Below are 16,870 nucleotides of genomic sequence, written 5' to 3' on the forward strand. Positions count from 1 at the left end.
ACCACTGTATTACTTACTTACTTATTACTTAATAAATATTTATTTATTACTATTTATTATTATGCCCTCATTATTGAAAATAGACTCAACCTCGAAGACAAAAATGAACAATTGGGGAACAAAAGCTATAAAAAATAAAACACCAAAGATTTCAGACTTGCAAAACCACCTCAATAACTTACCAATAACTCCAAGACTGGTTAGCCGAAGATACTCAAAGGGCCGCGTTTTGCTGACAGTGTGCAAAAAGGGGTACAAAAAAAGTGGGATGTGTGCTGCAAGAAATGCTGACCTGGAAGAAAAACATAATCCCAATCAGAGCTCAGAGTTCATTTCTAAGGATTCTGAACATTCAATTTCCAGGCAGTTTATTTTGTTAGGGCCTGTAATGTCACCTAACCAAGGAATCTCTAGAAAAGAGTTGTTGGTCATTAGTTAGACCAGCGGTTCTTAGCTGGGGTGATTCTGCTCATTAGGGTACATGTGACAATGTCTGGAGATATTTTTGGTTGTCACAACCAATGGGGTGCTACTGGTGTCCAGTGAGCAGAGGCCAGGAATGCTGCTAAACATCCAACAGTGCACAGGAGAGCCCCCTTTCATCCCCCTCCTCCCACCACAAAATCTAGCTCAAAATGGCAATGTCACGGTTAAAAAAATCTACTCCAGGTTTATGGTTAAGAGAATACACAATTTTCCCTGTAATTAGTACCAAGTTCCTAAAAAACTGATAAAATATCCAACTGTGGATTTTAAAAAATAGGTCATAAAAATGCTATTAACTGCCCAGGAGAATCTCCTAGGTGTCTTCCCTCACCTAATTTATGACTGAATAATAATATTCACAGGTAAAGTCAGACAAAACATTATAAACCAAGATGAAGAAACAAAGCAACCATTATGAGATTTATCTGCTATGTTCCAATGCACACTGTTCGTTTTTTGTTAGAGTAGTTCTGATATACTAAGTATTCTAAAAACATTTTAAAGATTTACTTTCTTGGAGAAAGAGAGCACACATGCAAGGGGTGGGGAGGAACAGAAGGGGAGGGAGAGGGAAGGGAAAGAATCCCAAGCAGATTCCATGCTGAGTGTGGAACCCAACTTGGGGCTCGATCTCATGACCCTGAGATCAAGACCTGAGCTGAAACCAAGAATTAGAGGCCTAACCAACTGAGCCACACAGGTGCCCCTCTAAAAACACTGTAATCTGAAGCTAGTATCTCAGGCAACTAATATGGAACCAAACTATTACTTTGTATTATTTATAGATAACTAATCTTGTGGGAGAACAAACTCTTTAAATTTTTAACACTCAAAGTACTCTTGCATTTTCCTTAAGTGCTTAAGAATAATTTTCACAGTAACTTCTCTGAAATTCTGTGATGTCAGTGCCAACCTAGCACTCAGATTTTATGATTGATAAAGAGACAAAAGACTTTAATAAGATGACTGTTAAATGCCTTAGAACCATAAAGGTCACAAAACAGGATTACTGAACAGGATTTCCCTTTTCTTATCAGATGTAGCAGGCCAACTGGTATGCCAATTCTGATCTGTTACCAGATTGCCTAGGATCCTGTGTTAAGAAAGATTACGAAGTCAAACTAGGTTCAGTGGGAAAAAAAATACTGGGGTCAAATACTTACTGAACTGGTAGTAAATGCCATGCACTGTGCCTTACATAGGGATGCCTACCACGGATTCAGGAGGAAGAAATATCTACATGCCTGATCTTTCTTGAGATGTGAACATCACTCTTACTTTAATTTTTTTAATAGTAAACTCTACCCCCAATGTGGGGCTCAAACTTATGACCCCTGAGATCAAGAATCACACGCTCTACTGACTGAGCCGGCCACAGACTCTGTGAACACTCCTTAATAGTTCATTGCTATGAATGGATGGGTAAAAAGTAAATGAGACAATGGATTATTATTCAGCCTTAACAAGGAAGGAAATTCCGACATCTGCTACAATATGGATGTTACACTAAATGAGATAAGCCAAGCACAAAAAGACAAATACTGAACGATTCCATTTAACTAAGGTAGTAGAGTAGTCAAAATCAAAGAGACACAAAGTAGAATGATGGTTACAGGGGGCTGCGGGAAGGGGCAATTACGGTTTAATGGGTACCGTTTTAGTTTTACACTATGAAAAGAGTTATGGAGATGTATGGTGGGGATAGTTGCCCATTATAAATATATTTAATACTACTGAACTCTATGCTTAAAGATGGCTGAAATGGTTAGTTTATGTCATATATATTTTACCTTAATAAAAAAAACTTAGAACTATCAAACAATACTATACTGTTACTACATGAAAACTTGGTGAATTAGAGAAGAGAAATTCTTCAGGAAAAAAAAAAAAAGCAGACGAGAATCCTGAAGATCCACATGTACACACGTGCTTCCTACTCCTATTGCATGTCCTTCCGCTCATCAATCAGAAAGAGACCATATTTGATACAAACTTCCACTGCCAGACTCATCCAAGCACTCACCTGGTTTCTGGGTGTGACGCCACACATTGTAGTAATGCCAGAGCATTGCAAACTCTATTAGACTGGTGTGCTGTCAAGGTGGGTGGGTTGATAGATGGATAAATATTTACAATTTCCTAAAAAATGGAAACCAGCACCAGATGAATAAAGAATAACTATTTCACAATTAATTTTGATGGTATTAAAGCAAAGCCCTACAAACTCCAACCCTTAATTCCATATATCCTGTAGCTGAATCATCAAAGTCCAAGCAAAAATAAATAATGCTCCTATCTTTTCATCACAAAAACACCTGAGACTATGTGACATTTCTACATAGGTCTCTAGAAGATTCCTCTGGAGGAAACTGTGGTCACCTATATTTCCTCTGACATCCAGCATCTGTGGAGGCCTTTGCTTGAGGGGCTGTGGCTGTTATAATCCCTTCTTTTTGTTAACACCCTGTTTTAAGTTACCATGGTTAGATAACTGGTCAGATAGTAAGTGTCAGTAAATCAGCCACAGTGACTTAGAAAGCAGTCTGAGTTTGGTCAGGTAGCAACTACAAAAAGGGAGAGATAAGAATAGGAATATATGCAGGGGGATAGATACAAATAGCAGTGAATATGTATAATCTTTATCCAAAGGGGATGATTTGCTGTATTACAATTCCTTTTACTTTAACTGTAAAACTGTTATTGAAAATGTTCCTATAAAAAAGATTAGTTTTGGGGATTAAGAATATACCTATTGTGATAAGCAGTGAGTACAGAATTGTTCAACTGTTGAATCATTATGTTGAACACCTGAAACTAATAGAACATCGTATGCTAACTATACTTTAGTTAAAAAAGAGATTAGTTTCAGGCACCTGGGTGGCTTAGTTGGGTTAAGTGACTGCTTTCGGCTCAGGTCATGATCCCAGAGTCCTGGTACTGAGTCCTACATTGGGCTCCCTGCTCAGGGGGGAGTCTGCTTCCCCCTCTGACCCTCTGCCCTCTCATGTTCTCTCTCACTCTCTCTCAAATAAATAAATAAAATCTTTAAAAAATAAAAAGTAAATTTTAAAAAGATTAGTTTCTTGGCTACATAAAGTAGGAACTGAATGCAAATTTACATAACAGATTTGAAAAATTAATTATTGGGAATTTTAGACAATACTTTAAAGGATGATTATGCCATTATCTTGATATTTTAGGATTATACTGTATCAACTTATTCCTCATCAATGACCGTTACAGTCAGAACCACATTTCAGGGATTTATTCTTTAATGTACAAGCATACCTACCTCTAATCCTATAGCTGTTATATCTTAACAGCTCTGTTCACCAGAATATACTCTGCAGTTCTTACCCTCTGCCTTCCACCTTTTCTCCTATGTCACCTAGAAATGTCTTGTAGTATTCCTAAAGCTGTGTTTCTCAAAGTGTGGTTCTCAGACTGCCTGCATCAGAATGACTTAAGAACAGGGCAGCTGCTTGTTAAAAATGCAGATTTTTAATCTCAGATTAAATAAATCTTTTGGGTGAGATCTATTAACCTTCATTGCAACAAGCACCTTACACTTTTCTAAAACAGATTCTTAAAATGCTAACATTTAAAGAATCATTCTACTCAAGACTTCAAAATCATTTGAGCCAAGGCAGAGAGACAGTGTGGTGAACAGGACTGACCTGCAACTCCCGGATATATACCCACCTGTAAAAGTGCTGCAATAGTACCAAAAGAATGCCACAGCATGGGTGCAAGATCAGGAACAGATTCTCGCTTCTTACTCAGCTCCAGCAAAGCGTTTTCCCTCGTCTCAGGACTGGACAGCTCATTGATCCACTGATAGATTTTTTCTCTATCTACCTGAGCCAGTGCAGTAGGCACAGGCTTTAAGTGAAAACAAGAAAGTAAACATGTGAATTTCATTAGAATCAAACCAAGTCTTACTCTTCTTTAGAAGGAATATATTTTTTTCTAAATACCAGGAGAGCTTTTCTAGATATATACACTTAAGCCAATCTATCAAAATCTAAAATGCAGGGTGCCTATGGCTCTGTTTGTTAAGCAACTGCCTTTGGCTCAGGTCATGACCCCAGGGTCCTGGGATCGAGTCCTACATCGGGCTCCCTTTGCTCTGCGGGGAGCCTGCTTCTCCCTCTCCTGCTGCTTACCACTCACCCTGCTTGTGCTCTTGCTCTGTCAAATAAATAAATAAAATCTTTAAAAAATAAAATCTAAAATGCATACATCCTTAGTAATTCCATGTTTAGGAATTTATCCAAGTATACTTGGGCTGTACTGAAGATACACCAGGATGTTTACTGTTGCATTGTTTTGTTTTTTTAAAGATTTTACTTATTTAAAAGAGAGAGAGACAGAGAGAGCACAAGCAGGCAGAGTCAGAGAGAGAAGCAGGCTCCCTGCTGAGCAAGAAGCCCGATGTGGGACTCTGATCCTAGGACCCTGGGATCATGACCTGAGCCGAAGGCAGCGGCTTAACCCACTGAGCCACCCAGGCATCCCAGCTGCATTGTTTTAAAAGCAAAAACTTGAAATAGTAAATTTCTATCAAGGGAAATTTTAAATATGTATGGGTACATCTATATTTGTAATACTATGTAGCCCTTTTTAAAAAATAGCTCTATATGTACTCATACAAAATAAAAAAAACACAAAAGGTACAGAACCTTACATATAATCCATTAATATACACAACTGTGTTCTTATATAATCATATACAATGTTTCTAGAATGACACATAATAGTAACAACTATAACAAAAAACTGTAATTACTGCTGAGATAGGAACCTATATGAGAGATTTACTTTTTTTTTTTTTAAAGACTTATTTATTTGAGAGCGAGAGCGCATAAGAGAGCATGTGAGCACATGGAGTGAGGGGTGGAGGGAACAGAGGGGGAGGGAGAGGGGAAGTATCCAAGCTGACTCTGGAGGAAGACCCTAATGCAGAGCTCAATCTCAAGACCCAGTCTCAAGACACTGAGGTCATGACCTGAGCCAAAACCAAGAGCTGGAGGCTCAACCAACTGAGCCACCCAGGTGCCCTAATTTACTTTTTGTTGTATACAATAAAATCTACTGCATAGCTTAAATTTTTATAAAGCATATAAACCTACATTAAACTTTTTTAAAGCATATAAACCTATAATAGTTCCTGAAAGAAAGCAATTTATACCCTCTCCACCCATTGCTGGTCCTTCTGCAGTAATTCCAGTATCCTCCTCCATGGAGCAGAAAACCTATGTAATTTGGAAATGCTCCCCTTCTAATGATTCTTATACATACTCTAACTCAGCCCCTTTGAGAATCACTCATTACTTACTCATGCAGGGGCCACAGAGAGAACATTCTTTCATTATTGTACTAAAGCATCACACCATTCCAAAAAAACCTGAGCATTTCTATAATTCTCCATACTTGTCAAACAGCCTTGCGACCTTGGTTAAGTTCCTTAATTACTCTTCTGGAAAATAAGATAATAGACTAGAAAAATGACTACCATTGCTATTTCTAGTTCTAATGTCCTAACAAATTCATGATTTCTAGCTCTATGCCCAATATCTTCTCACTTAATTCCCCCAACCAAGGGGAATAGATAGGTAGACAGGGTGAATTGATAGAAAAAAGGCAACTACACTTGTAGATGAGATAGCTAACATTCAGAGGAATTAACCTGCTCAATTCACCAAGTATGCAGTTGCATATTCCAGTGCCTTCTTGAACTGCATCACACAGCTTCCCATGGCATTTACACGTTCCCACTACACCTTAGTGTGACAGAATGATGACCTTACCATCGTCCATACGAAAAGATGAGGAACTGAGAGGACAACTGTCTTTGCTGAAGAACAAAAGTTAAGACAGACTATGAGGTGTACTCACAATCACTCTACCCAAGCTGAACAGCAACCTTCTCTAAATGGAAGCTTGATGATAAGCTTTTAGCTTAATGTTTATCATTTCACTTGCTTGACAGAATGAACCACAAGGCGTTTTGCTAAATGGACTGAAGTACCATGCAGCTCAAGTCTTCCTTAAGTGCCTTAGAGTAATCTGTCAGAAGGTGCTTTGTAGCTTCCTCCAGTGATGCTCCTCAAGGAAACACAGGCTCCCACAGCAACAATATGAACAGGGCAGTCCTTCCCATCCCCCAACAGCAAAAGCAGGACTGACCCACCACATGCACTTTCCAGGCTGCTCCACATAGGCCCTCAACTTAAAATTATTTTTGGAAATGTAATTCCCACCAGAAGACAGGGTATGTTTATTTAGAGTATTACATCACCTTAAAAGCTCAGTGGAAACAAGGGCTAAAATTTTAGCTTTCGGTTTCCTGCCCAGTCCCTTGGATGACCCACAATCCAGTAACTAAAGAGGCTTCAGACACTCCTCCAGCAATACAGCATCTGTCTTGATTAGTCATTACTCATTCAACTCTCCCTAAAGTCCTGTCACCTGGACACCACCAGCAGTAAGCTCTATTGCCCCCACTAGAGCCAGCCTGGGACTTGTATCTGGAATTCCTATCCTCATGCTGCCCTGGGGAGCCCCAAGTGAACAGCAGGATGGACCTGTAGCCCCCACTCCAGCATATCATTGCTTCTGGACACCAGGCCCTGCTCCTACACACTCCATTCCCAAAGCCCGCCTGACTCCAGCAAAGGGATGGTGCCCCTGGAGTGATGTGAACACCCTAAAGGGCCAATGCCTGGTGACAACTTGGGTACCTAAGGTCATGGCCACCTGCTGCCAACAACACTGCAACTTTTTTTTTTTTTTTAAATACTCAAACTTTTGAGGCTACTTACGGGAACTGCAGCCTCCCTGGGGGCTTTGCTTCCAAGAGAGCTGGGGGCTCTGTAGCCATTCTAGCAATGGGAAGGCAGTGAGGGCAGTTTGATGCCAGGAAATACTTGGGATAAGAACCCTCCTTTACATCATCCCTGGTGAATTTTGCTCCCAACTTAATAGCAGGACTTAGTTTAAACCCACCGAATACCAATTTGTTATGAGATAAATACAATTTTTTCTGAAAATAAAAATGGGAGCTAACATGTAGTGTTTACTCTGTCAGGCACCGTCCCAAATAAATACTTGTCACCACCCTCACTTTATAGAGGACCAGAGAACTTATTTAACACTTAAGTGCCAAAGTCAAAATTTGAACCCAGGCAGCCTGGCAACAGAGTCTGTTCTCTTAACTGCTTTGCTAAGGTTGCTTCTCACCTGCCTGAAAGATTAGGTCTGATCTAAAGATGACTTTCAAAAAACAAACAAACAACTATTTCCTGTGACCTAGACAAGAGACAGGGAATATGTAAACATCTCAGACAAAAATTGAAATGTCACTGCTATGAGTTCAACAGAATCTGAAAAACAATCAGCACCATGAATGATACCATTGAGGTGAAGAGAAATTCTCAACTTAATTGAGATTACAAAATACTTGATAATCATCATTTTAATAAGAAAGTCAGTGAGACCATTTGACATAATTGCCTATGTCAAATCATGGTTCACATGGGAATAATCTAGCTAGTGACAGCCACTAACGCACACTAACACACACACACCTCCCCCACATATATCAACAGGTAATTTTATAACACATGCAGAAGTTTAGTTATTTTGGAAAACAAAAAGGAAAATATATTTACATTTTCAGTTACATATTGATAAGTACAGATGACTCTTGAACATGGGTTTGAACTGCATATGTCCACTCATATGCAGATTTCTTCGATACAGTACAGTACTCTAAGTATATTTTCTCTTCCTTACGATTTGCCTTAACATTTTCTTTTACTTTAATAAGAATATGGTATATAATATTTATAACCTACAAAATAGGTGTTAATCAACTGTTATCAATAAAGTTAGTAGTCACTAGTAGGCGATTAGGAGGTAAGTTTTGGGGCAGTCAAAAGTTGCATGTTCAGGGTGCCTGGGTGGCTCAGTGGGTTGAGCCGCTGCCTTCGGCTCAGGTCATGATCTCGGGGTCCTGGGATCGAGTCCCACATCGGGCTCTCTGCTCAGCGGGGAGCCTGCTTCCCCCCTCCCCCCCGCCTGCCTCTCTGCCTACTTGTGATCTCTCTCTGTCAAAAAATAAATAAAATCTTAAAAAAAAAAGTTGCATATTCAGATTTTTGACTGTGTGTGGGGATTGGGGTCAGCACCCCTAACCCCCACCTTGTTCAAGGGTCACCTGTACTAATATTAACAACTGATGAAATACTTTGGACATCATCCTTAAATAAAATTCTGAAGCATAACTCCAGCATCTCACTAGATCTTCATGGTAATAAAACCCCCAAATGTATCTTACTTTCCTTCTAAATCCCAAGGATCATTTAGGCACACCTTTCACAAAAACATGAGAATCTAGAAATCGAGGTCATCCTAAAAGGGTGTGAGAAGTGAAAGAGGGAGTGGGGTGAATGAGAGACGAAACAGACCTATACTGTACACTTTATTTACACAGATATGTATTTTTGAGAGAGAAAGAGAAAGCATGTGCACACAAGCAGGGCAGAGGGAGATGTGTTTATTTTTAAAGACTTATTTATTTATTTGAGAGAGAGAGAGAAAGAGAGAGCGTGCGCGTGCGCATGAGCAGGGGGGAGTGGGAGAAGCAGGCTCCCCACTGAGCCAGGAGCCCCACAAAGGGCTCGATCCCAGGACCCTGGGATCACGACCTGAGCCAAAGACATATGCTTAACCAACTGAGCCACCCAGGCACCCTGAGGGTGACAATTCACATACCCAACGTGGAGCCCAATGCAGAGCTTGATCTCACAACCCTATCATGACCTGAGCCAAAACCAAGAGTCAGACACTTAACCGACTGAGCCACCCAGGCACCCCGGTACACTTTTTAAAACATGGTTTCATCTAATGGTCAGAACAACCTGGTTGTTATCCTCATTTTATAACTGGTGAAACTATGAGTAAACCATGGCAGTTTTCCTCCTCCTTCCATTCTCTATTTAAAGATCACCTCTAAATATTCCTAAGCCAATTGCTAAAATTCTTTTAACTTATGATTTACTAATACTTTCTGAGACTGTGGCTGATATGGAACTCCAGCTAGTAGCACAAACTGTTCAGTGGCTGATAAGCAATTCATCTATGAATTCTCTATTGGAGACTATTTAACATAAACGTATTAAAAATAACAGGATAATACCACAAGAGCAGAGGTTAACACTTCTTGAATCAGACAAGCCCAAATGGGTTTTTTTTTTTTTTTAAGATTTTATTTATTTATTTATTTGGCAGAGATCACAAGTAGGCAGAGGCAGAGAGCCCGATGTGGGGCTCGATCCCAGGACCCTGGGATCATGACCTGAGCGGAAGGCAGAGACTTAACCCACTGAGCCACCAGGTGCCCCAGTGTAAATGGTTTTGCACATAATTTCTTTTCCACAAAATTTACACATAATTTCAAAGAATTCATAGACCCTATGAAACCTATACATGATCCAGAATTAAAAACCTGTTTATTAAGTTAAAGAACAGAAAAGACCTGGTTTACATGTAACTAACTACACAAGGACAGTAAGTGGAACACACCCTGGACTGGAGCCAGAAATGGTTTCAAAACAGTTTTGCCATTTCTATAACTGTGTGACCTAGAATAAGTCACTTACTAACCCAAGCCTCAATTTTATAATTAGGTAAAATAAGGGAACTATGATTATTAAAGTCCCAGCGGCTCTAAAATCTTGGAAATTATTTTATTTAGCTCTTAGTTGTAACTGAGAGACTAATCTAAGAGATCTTTTTAAAAAGTTAATTTTAGGGGCGCCTGGGTGGTTCAGTCGGTTAAGCATCTGTCTTTGGCTCAGGTCGTGATCCCAGGGTCCTGGGACTGAGCCCCCACTACTTCTTCCTCTCCCTCTGCCCCTTTCTCCACCTCTCAAATAAATAAATAAATAAAATCTTTTTAAAAAAGTTAATTTTATCAAGGTTAATTTGTATAAAGTTTTAAGCATACCCATTTTATGTGTATATTTTGATTTTGAGAAATCTACACACTTGACTAGCCACCACCACAACCAAGAGATAGACCTCTTCCACCATTCTTAAAAGTTCTCTAGCACTTCTTTCAGTAAACCCCACATCCAGTCCTAGGCAACCACGGATAAGCATTCCGGCACTAGACTGTTTGTCTTTTCTAGAAATTATTTATAGGCGGTGACATGTATTAAACATACCATGCTTATGTCAATGTACCAATCACTGTGGATTATTACCTCCCCTTATTCTCAAAATTGCAAGAGCAAACAGATTCAGGGAGGTTTAGCAGACTCAAATTCACACCGTTGAGTATATGGCAGAATTAGATTCGAACTGTTGTCTACCTCTTTCTACAATCAGTGAGCCCTACATGGTCTACAGGACTGCAATCACAATGATCCAAATTGAAGAAATTATTTTTTAAGAACTTAATACAGAACTCTAAGTTTAATATTCTAATACAGCTCATTAATGGTTGGACTTGGGTAAACAGTGGGCTCAATTACACACGCAGAAACCAGAAAGTCATTTATGAGAAGTATGATTTGGACTATTAGTTATAATCCTCAATGTTTATTTCTAATATTAGAAATCATATATAACTATATATTTTTAGGTATACCCTCCTTAAAGTTAGTGGTCCTTTCCTTGTAACAGATATGTTTAAAAAATGTTTATATTATCAAAATTTAGGAGGGACTCACTCTCCTCTTTTCTGTTTAATGGTTTGGATCTGAAAAATGTATTTCAAGTAACTTTTGTTTCAACAAAGCTTAACACTGGCAAGACATTTGCCAAAGTCAATCATTAATGGTTGACTCTAAGTGTCACAAACATAGGGTACTGACAGTTGGTCTTCTATCTCTGAAAGATCTGGACTCCAAATGAAAAGAAGCAAGATATTTAGAACTTTAAAAAAAAAAAAAAAGAAGACCCACATTATCCATAAATGGGAACAAAATATGACATACCCCCCATCAAGTAAATTTAAAAAATGATGTTGATGGCTTTTTTAAACAGAAAATAACCAAATCTCTCAATATAACTTTATATTCAAGGGTCAAAATACCTGTTGGTTTTCCTACCAATAAATATGTGACAGCGAATAAAGAAGGAATGGCAGGGGTGCCTGGGTGGCTCAGTGGGTTGAGGCCTCTGCCTTCAGCTCAGGTCATGATCTCAGGGTCTTGGGATCAAGCCCCGCATCGGGCTCTCTGCTCAGCAGGGAGCCTGCTTCCTCCCCTCTCTCTCTCTGCCTGCCTCTCTGCCTACTTGTGATCTCTGTCAAATAAATAAATAAAATCTTTAAAAAAAAAAAAAAAAGAAGGAATGGCATAAGACTGAATGAGAAATTATTTTCCTAAGTCTGGAAATGACTCAACATGTGGCTTTGGTGTCTACATAATGATGATAATCCAAGAAAACACACTTTCTAAATAATGCCAAAGGGAAATATTACATTAGCTTCATTATCCTCATATCTTTGTAAGGGCCAGAATATTCTTCAAGATATCTTTTTAAAAATGGAAATGTTGGGGTGCCTGGGTGGCTCAGTTGGTCAAGCAACTTCAGCTCAGAGGTCATGATCCTGGAGTTCCGGGATCAAGTCCCACATCAGGCTCCCAGCTCAGGAGGAAGTCTGCTTCTCCCACTGACTTCTCTCCCATTCTCTCTCAAATAAATAAATTTAAAAAAATTTACAGAAATGAAAATGAACAACCAAAAAGATTAGGCAATTTGCTTGAAGCTTCAACAGAAGACATGGGAGGAGACAGTGTTTAAATCAGATCCCTCACGGGGTACCTGGGTGGTTCAGTTGGTTCAGTGTCTGCCTTCGGCTCAGGTCATGGTCTTGGGGTCCTGGGATTGAGCCCCACGTCGGGTCCCCTGCTCGGTGGGGAGTCTGCTTCTCCCCCCCTCTCTCCCCTTCTGCACCTCGCCCTGCTTGTTCTCTCTCACATAAATAAAATCTTTTTTAAAAAAATAAATCAGATCCCTCAGAGTGCACAATGTTCTTTTTACTTGCCAAAGAGGAGAGCATCTGGGAGTCTGGCACAGCTCCCACAAAAAGATGTACTGATGATGCTACTGGTTAGGTGGAAAATGAGAGGAAAACATGTAGATAAGGATGTTAAAACTGCCAGTGCAAATTAGCGGGGAAATTATTTATTTGACAGAGAGTGAGCGAGCGAGTGAGAGTGAGTGCGAGCACACATGAACAAGCAGGAGGAGTGGCAGGAAGAGGGAGAGGAAGAGGCAGGCTCCCCAAGGAGCAGGGAGCCTCACACGGGACTTGATCCCAGGACACTGGGATCATGACCTGAGCCAAAGGCAGACGCTTAACTGACTGAGCCACCCAGGGTCTCCTAGTGGGGAAATTTTTTAAAAAATGCATAGCCAATGAATCTCTTAAAGGCTTACCTTTGACTATTTTAGCCACCTAGCATAACATTCATTAAAGACCCACATAGTATAGGAAGATTTGTAGTTCTACTACTCTGAAACAACCTCCAAGGTCCACAACAAAGTGATATGTTACTTTGTTGAGGTAGGAATTATAGTCCCAAGGCTCAAGTATGGGAGCAAGTCACATAAACAAGGACTATACCCAGCCAACCACCAAATACTCTGATATTCTTATTTCATCTTTAGGATAATCCTGCATGGTATTTCTGTCCCTACTTCACCGATGTGAGAAATTATATTGTGTGGTGGCAATAATGGCAACATTAAAATGTATGCTATAAAGTATGACAAGCATACGTTGTGTATTTCTAGCCTAATAAAATACTATTCAAGGGTCAAAATTTAAGATACTTGCCAAATTCTCAGTTCTTCCTTTTAGTGAATAAAATCCTATGTTCATGTGATCACATTCTCCTTTGATAGTACTATCTCCCTAGCTGAAGTGATGATTTACCTGTTATTTTATTTTTTAAAATTTATTTATTTTTTTATTTGTCAGAGAGATTGACAGAGCAGCAGGGAGAGAGAGAAGCAGGCTCCCCGCTAAACAGGGAGCCCAGTGTGGGACTTGATCCTGGGACGTTGGGATCATGACCTGAGCCAAAGGCAGACACTTAACTGACTGAGCCACACAGGCGTCCCTTACCTGCTATTTTAAAAAAGAGAAAAATAAAGGTACACACAAGTATAAAACTTGTCATCATTAAACAAAAAAAAAATCTTCTCAAGTAACTTAAATTATTGTAGGAACTGTTGCATGTTATCATTAACTCTTCTCAGTTTCCAGTAATATATACCACTACTGTCCTTTACGTAGATCAGAGTAATACAGGCAGTTTAGTCTATAAGAATGCATGAAGGATTAGGAAAGAGATGGCTCAACTTTTCTATGCTTCCATTTCCCCAGTGACCAAATAGTCTAGTGAATAAGTGGTACAAAGGAACTTCTCAGAGCTTCTGCGGGAGCCCAATAGCATTAACAGATGAAGATCTATCTAAAAGCTTAAATTTTAAATCAATGTAAAGCACTGTAAATGTAATTGAAGAAATAAGTATTGCATATTTATCACAAGTAATGAACCACAGCTCTAATGGCTGTTCAAAAGATGCATTAGGTTGGGGCACCAGCGTGGTTTAGTCGGTTAAACATCCAACATCTTGATTTCAGGTCATGATCTCAGGGTTGTGGGACTGAGCCCTGGGTGGAGCACCACACTCAGCAGGGAGTCTGCTTGAGATTCTCTCTCTCTCTGCCCCGCCCTCCCCCTCCCCTGGCCCCATGCCACTCTCTCAAAATAAATGAATAAATGGAAAAAAAAAAAAAAGAAAGAAAAAGATGCATTAGGGAACAAGTGAAAAGAAAAGGAAGTGAATAGAAATAGAGTTTAGAGAGTCACAGGGAAAAGAGCAGTTTAGTATCAAAGCCTAAGAAGACATAATCAGATGTCCAGGAACTAGACAAGCCAAGCTTAGAAGAATCCCTTGTGTAAATTGCCCCTCCCCTACCAGCAGAAACCTCATCTTTCTTTTTCCTCCCAAAGATTTTTATTTGTCAGAGAGAGTGAGCGCCCACACGCCTGCACAAACAGGAGGAGGAGCAGCAGGTAGAGGGAGAAGCGGGCTCCTTGCTGAATAGGGAGCCCGATGCAGCACTGGATTCCAGAACCCTGAGATCACCACCTAAGCCAAAGGTTGAGGCTTAACCGACTGAGCCACCCAGGTGTCCCTCAGCAACCTCATCATCTGACTTGCTTCTTCCCAAATTACATGTATAATTTGGGAGAAGAAACAAAAAAGCTGGGGAAGTTGCAATCACCTAACTGAAAGATGGAAAGGTATCCACTCTGAGTACTTACAAATACTTAGAAACATGGCGACAGGGGCAGAGATGCCACTGGCCCTGGAAATGACAACGTATTCTATAGTCGGGTCATATTCAGCATACTTTTTCACTTTCTATAAAGTAAAAGCAATTCTTTTGGTCCTCTATTTAATACCTAAGTCATTTGCCTGATAATGCAATGTCAGTATACTACCCCCTTCAGTCACTTCATCTTAGTGTAACTGATAAATGCCACCACTATTCAGAGGAGTGCACTCCAATCATACAATCTCGTTTTCCCATTATGGGTGTGTGCCCTCAGTAGTCATCTCCCTCATACACACTTTTTCATCCAGCAAAGTGTTTGTGCCCTTACTTTGTGCCAGGAACTGTCCTGGCACTTGGGGTAACCATGTAAGAAGAGGCAGTTACACCCATATGCTGAGCGTGTATGTGCGTCTGCAACTGGGGGGGTGGGGTACGTGGTAAGAAAAGCGTCCCAGGAATAGAGATCGGAAAGTGGGAGTGGAGTGTAAAAGCACAGGTATAAGAGATGGGCAGGAGGCCAGTGTGGCTGGAGCTTACGGAGCAAGTGACATAAGACTAGACCGTAAACGTGGGTAAGGACCGTATGGTACGTATGGTACTGGGAGGGCCTTGTAGGCCACAGCAAGGAGTCTGGATTTTCTCTAAATGCAATGGAAAGCCAAAAAATTAGTTCAGACAGGTGTATTACACGATCTGTTTTTCTTGTCCAGAGATCGCCCTGGTAAAATGAGATGTGGGAAAAAGGCTTTAAGCGCAGAGGATCTAAGTCGGGCATGATAATTACTCATTTCTCCCGGTCTCCTATTTTCCACCTGTAAAGCAAGTGGTGTGAGTTAGAAGCCATTTCCTTCCCGCTGCGAAGTGCCCGGGCAGTGAGTTCCGAGAGCAAGGGCCGTGTCAGACTGACCATGGAATTCCCCTTCATCCCCGCCGGCGCCCAGCACGCAACCGGCACCCTGAAACCGTCGGTCAGCGCAATGAATCAATGAATGGCCTGTCCCGGCCGCGAGGGAGGCGCTCCGGCGCGGGCCCAGGCCCCGGGGCCGGAAAAGAACGCGATACGCGGCTCCGGAGGCCGCGAGAGCCAACAGAGGAAAGTGGGGGCCGGCTCCTCCACAGTCAAGGCGCGACGAGGAGGAGGGCCGGGGCCTCGCAGATTGAGGGCAGAAGGAGCTGGACTCCGGGCCCCACACGGGGACCTGGGAGAGCAGGCCGAAACGCGGGGCTAGAGGGGGTCTGGGCTCAGGCCGGAACGCCCAGTTACTCACCGCAGCCGTCGCCAGGCTGTGCATGTTGGGAGCGGCCGCCGCTCTTCTCCCACTGCCGGACGCGTCGCACCCGCGTCCCCGTTTCAGTGACTCTGCCGCCAAAGATGAAGAGCCGCGGCAGTCGCCATCCGCCTCCGGCTCGCTCCGCCCCCTTCGCAGCCCTATGACCTTTCACCCCTGACCCCGCCCACACACCTCTTCCCGCCTCCCAGCTCCCGGCGGAGTTTACAATCCCAAAGTCTGTCCTTTTCCCCTTAAGATTCTGGGCCAGAAGGACATCCGCCACCTACTAGTCCCCGCATCCTCTGGCTTCGAGCAGGTAACCCCAAAGAGGGGCGTGAACTCTGACTCTCCTCCAGAGGCCAGTGAAGGGCGGGAAAAGCCGAGCAGTCTCGGAGGACAAGTAGTGCGCATGCCCGACTGGGCTGTGTAGGAGGGAAATGGTGGGAGGTCCACAGGGCGCGAAGTGGAGAGTGCGCATGCGTACTATTGCACGGCGGGGGCGGGGCTGTCTCGTCCAGACTTCGCTCCGTCCTGGGGCGGGACGAAGGGCCAGGAGGGGCGGAGTTTGTAGGCTTGCGCGCACGCGCTTCGTCTGGTCGCGTCGAGTGTGCGTGCGTGCGTGCGTGTTTGCGTGTGGTCACAGTTCCCGCCATCAGCCGCTCTCCCTGACTAGGGGGAGTGAGCGGCCCCTCTTTTTCGTGCCCGGTGTCCCTTCCTTCCTTACCCCCGGCTCCTCCCCCTC

General features: G+C 41.9%; 1 protein-coding gene across 3 annotated transcripts in view; it reads right to left on the reverse strand.

Annotated features, from left to right (window-relative positions):
- Positions 1-16,549, reverse strand: part of CNOT9 (CCR4-NOT transcription complex subunit 9) — a 31,327-nt gene extending 14,778 nt beyond the window's left edge. Inside the window, exons 1-4 of one of the 3 annotated variants that reach the window (XM_080798932.1) lie at positions 16,126-16,549; positions 4,189-4,368; positions 2,510-2,625; positions 183-292 (exon numbers count right to left, since the gene is read on the reverse strand). In XM_080798932.1, coding sequence (XP_080655058.1) covers positions 183-292; positions 2,510-2,625; positions 4,189-4,368; positions 16,126-16,149 — 430 coding nt within the window. In that variant the 5' untranslated portion in view covers positions 16,150-16,549. The remainder of the gene's footprint in view (positions 1-182; positions 293-2,509; positions 2,626-4,188; positions 4,369-16,125) is intronic. The other 2 variants (XM_080798933.1, XM_080798934.1) reach the window with 2 other exon arrangements.
- Positions 16,550-16,870: the final 321 nt, after the last annotated feature.

This window comes from Martes martes (assembly GCF_963455335.1).
Source record: "Martes martes genome assembly, chromosome: 3".
In the NCBI taxonomy this organism is placed as follows: Eukaryota; Metazoa; Chordata; class Mammalia; order Carnivora; family Mustelidae; genus Martes; species Martes martes.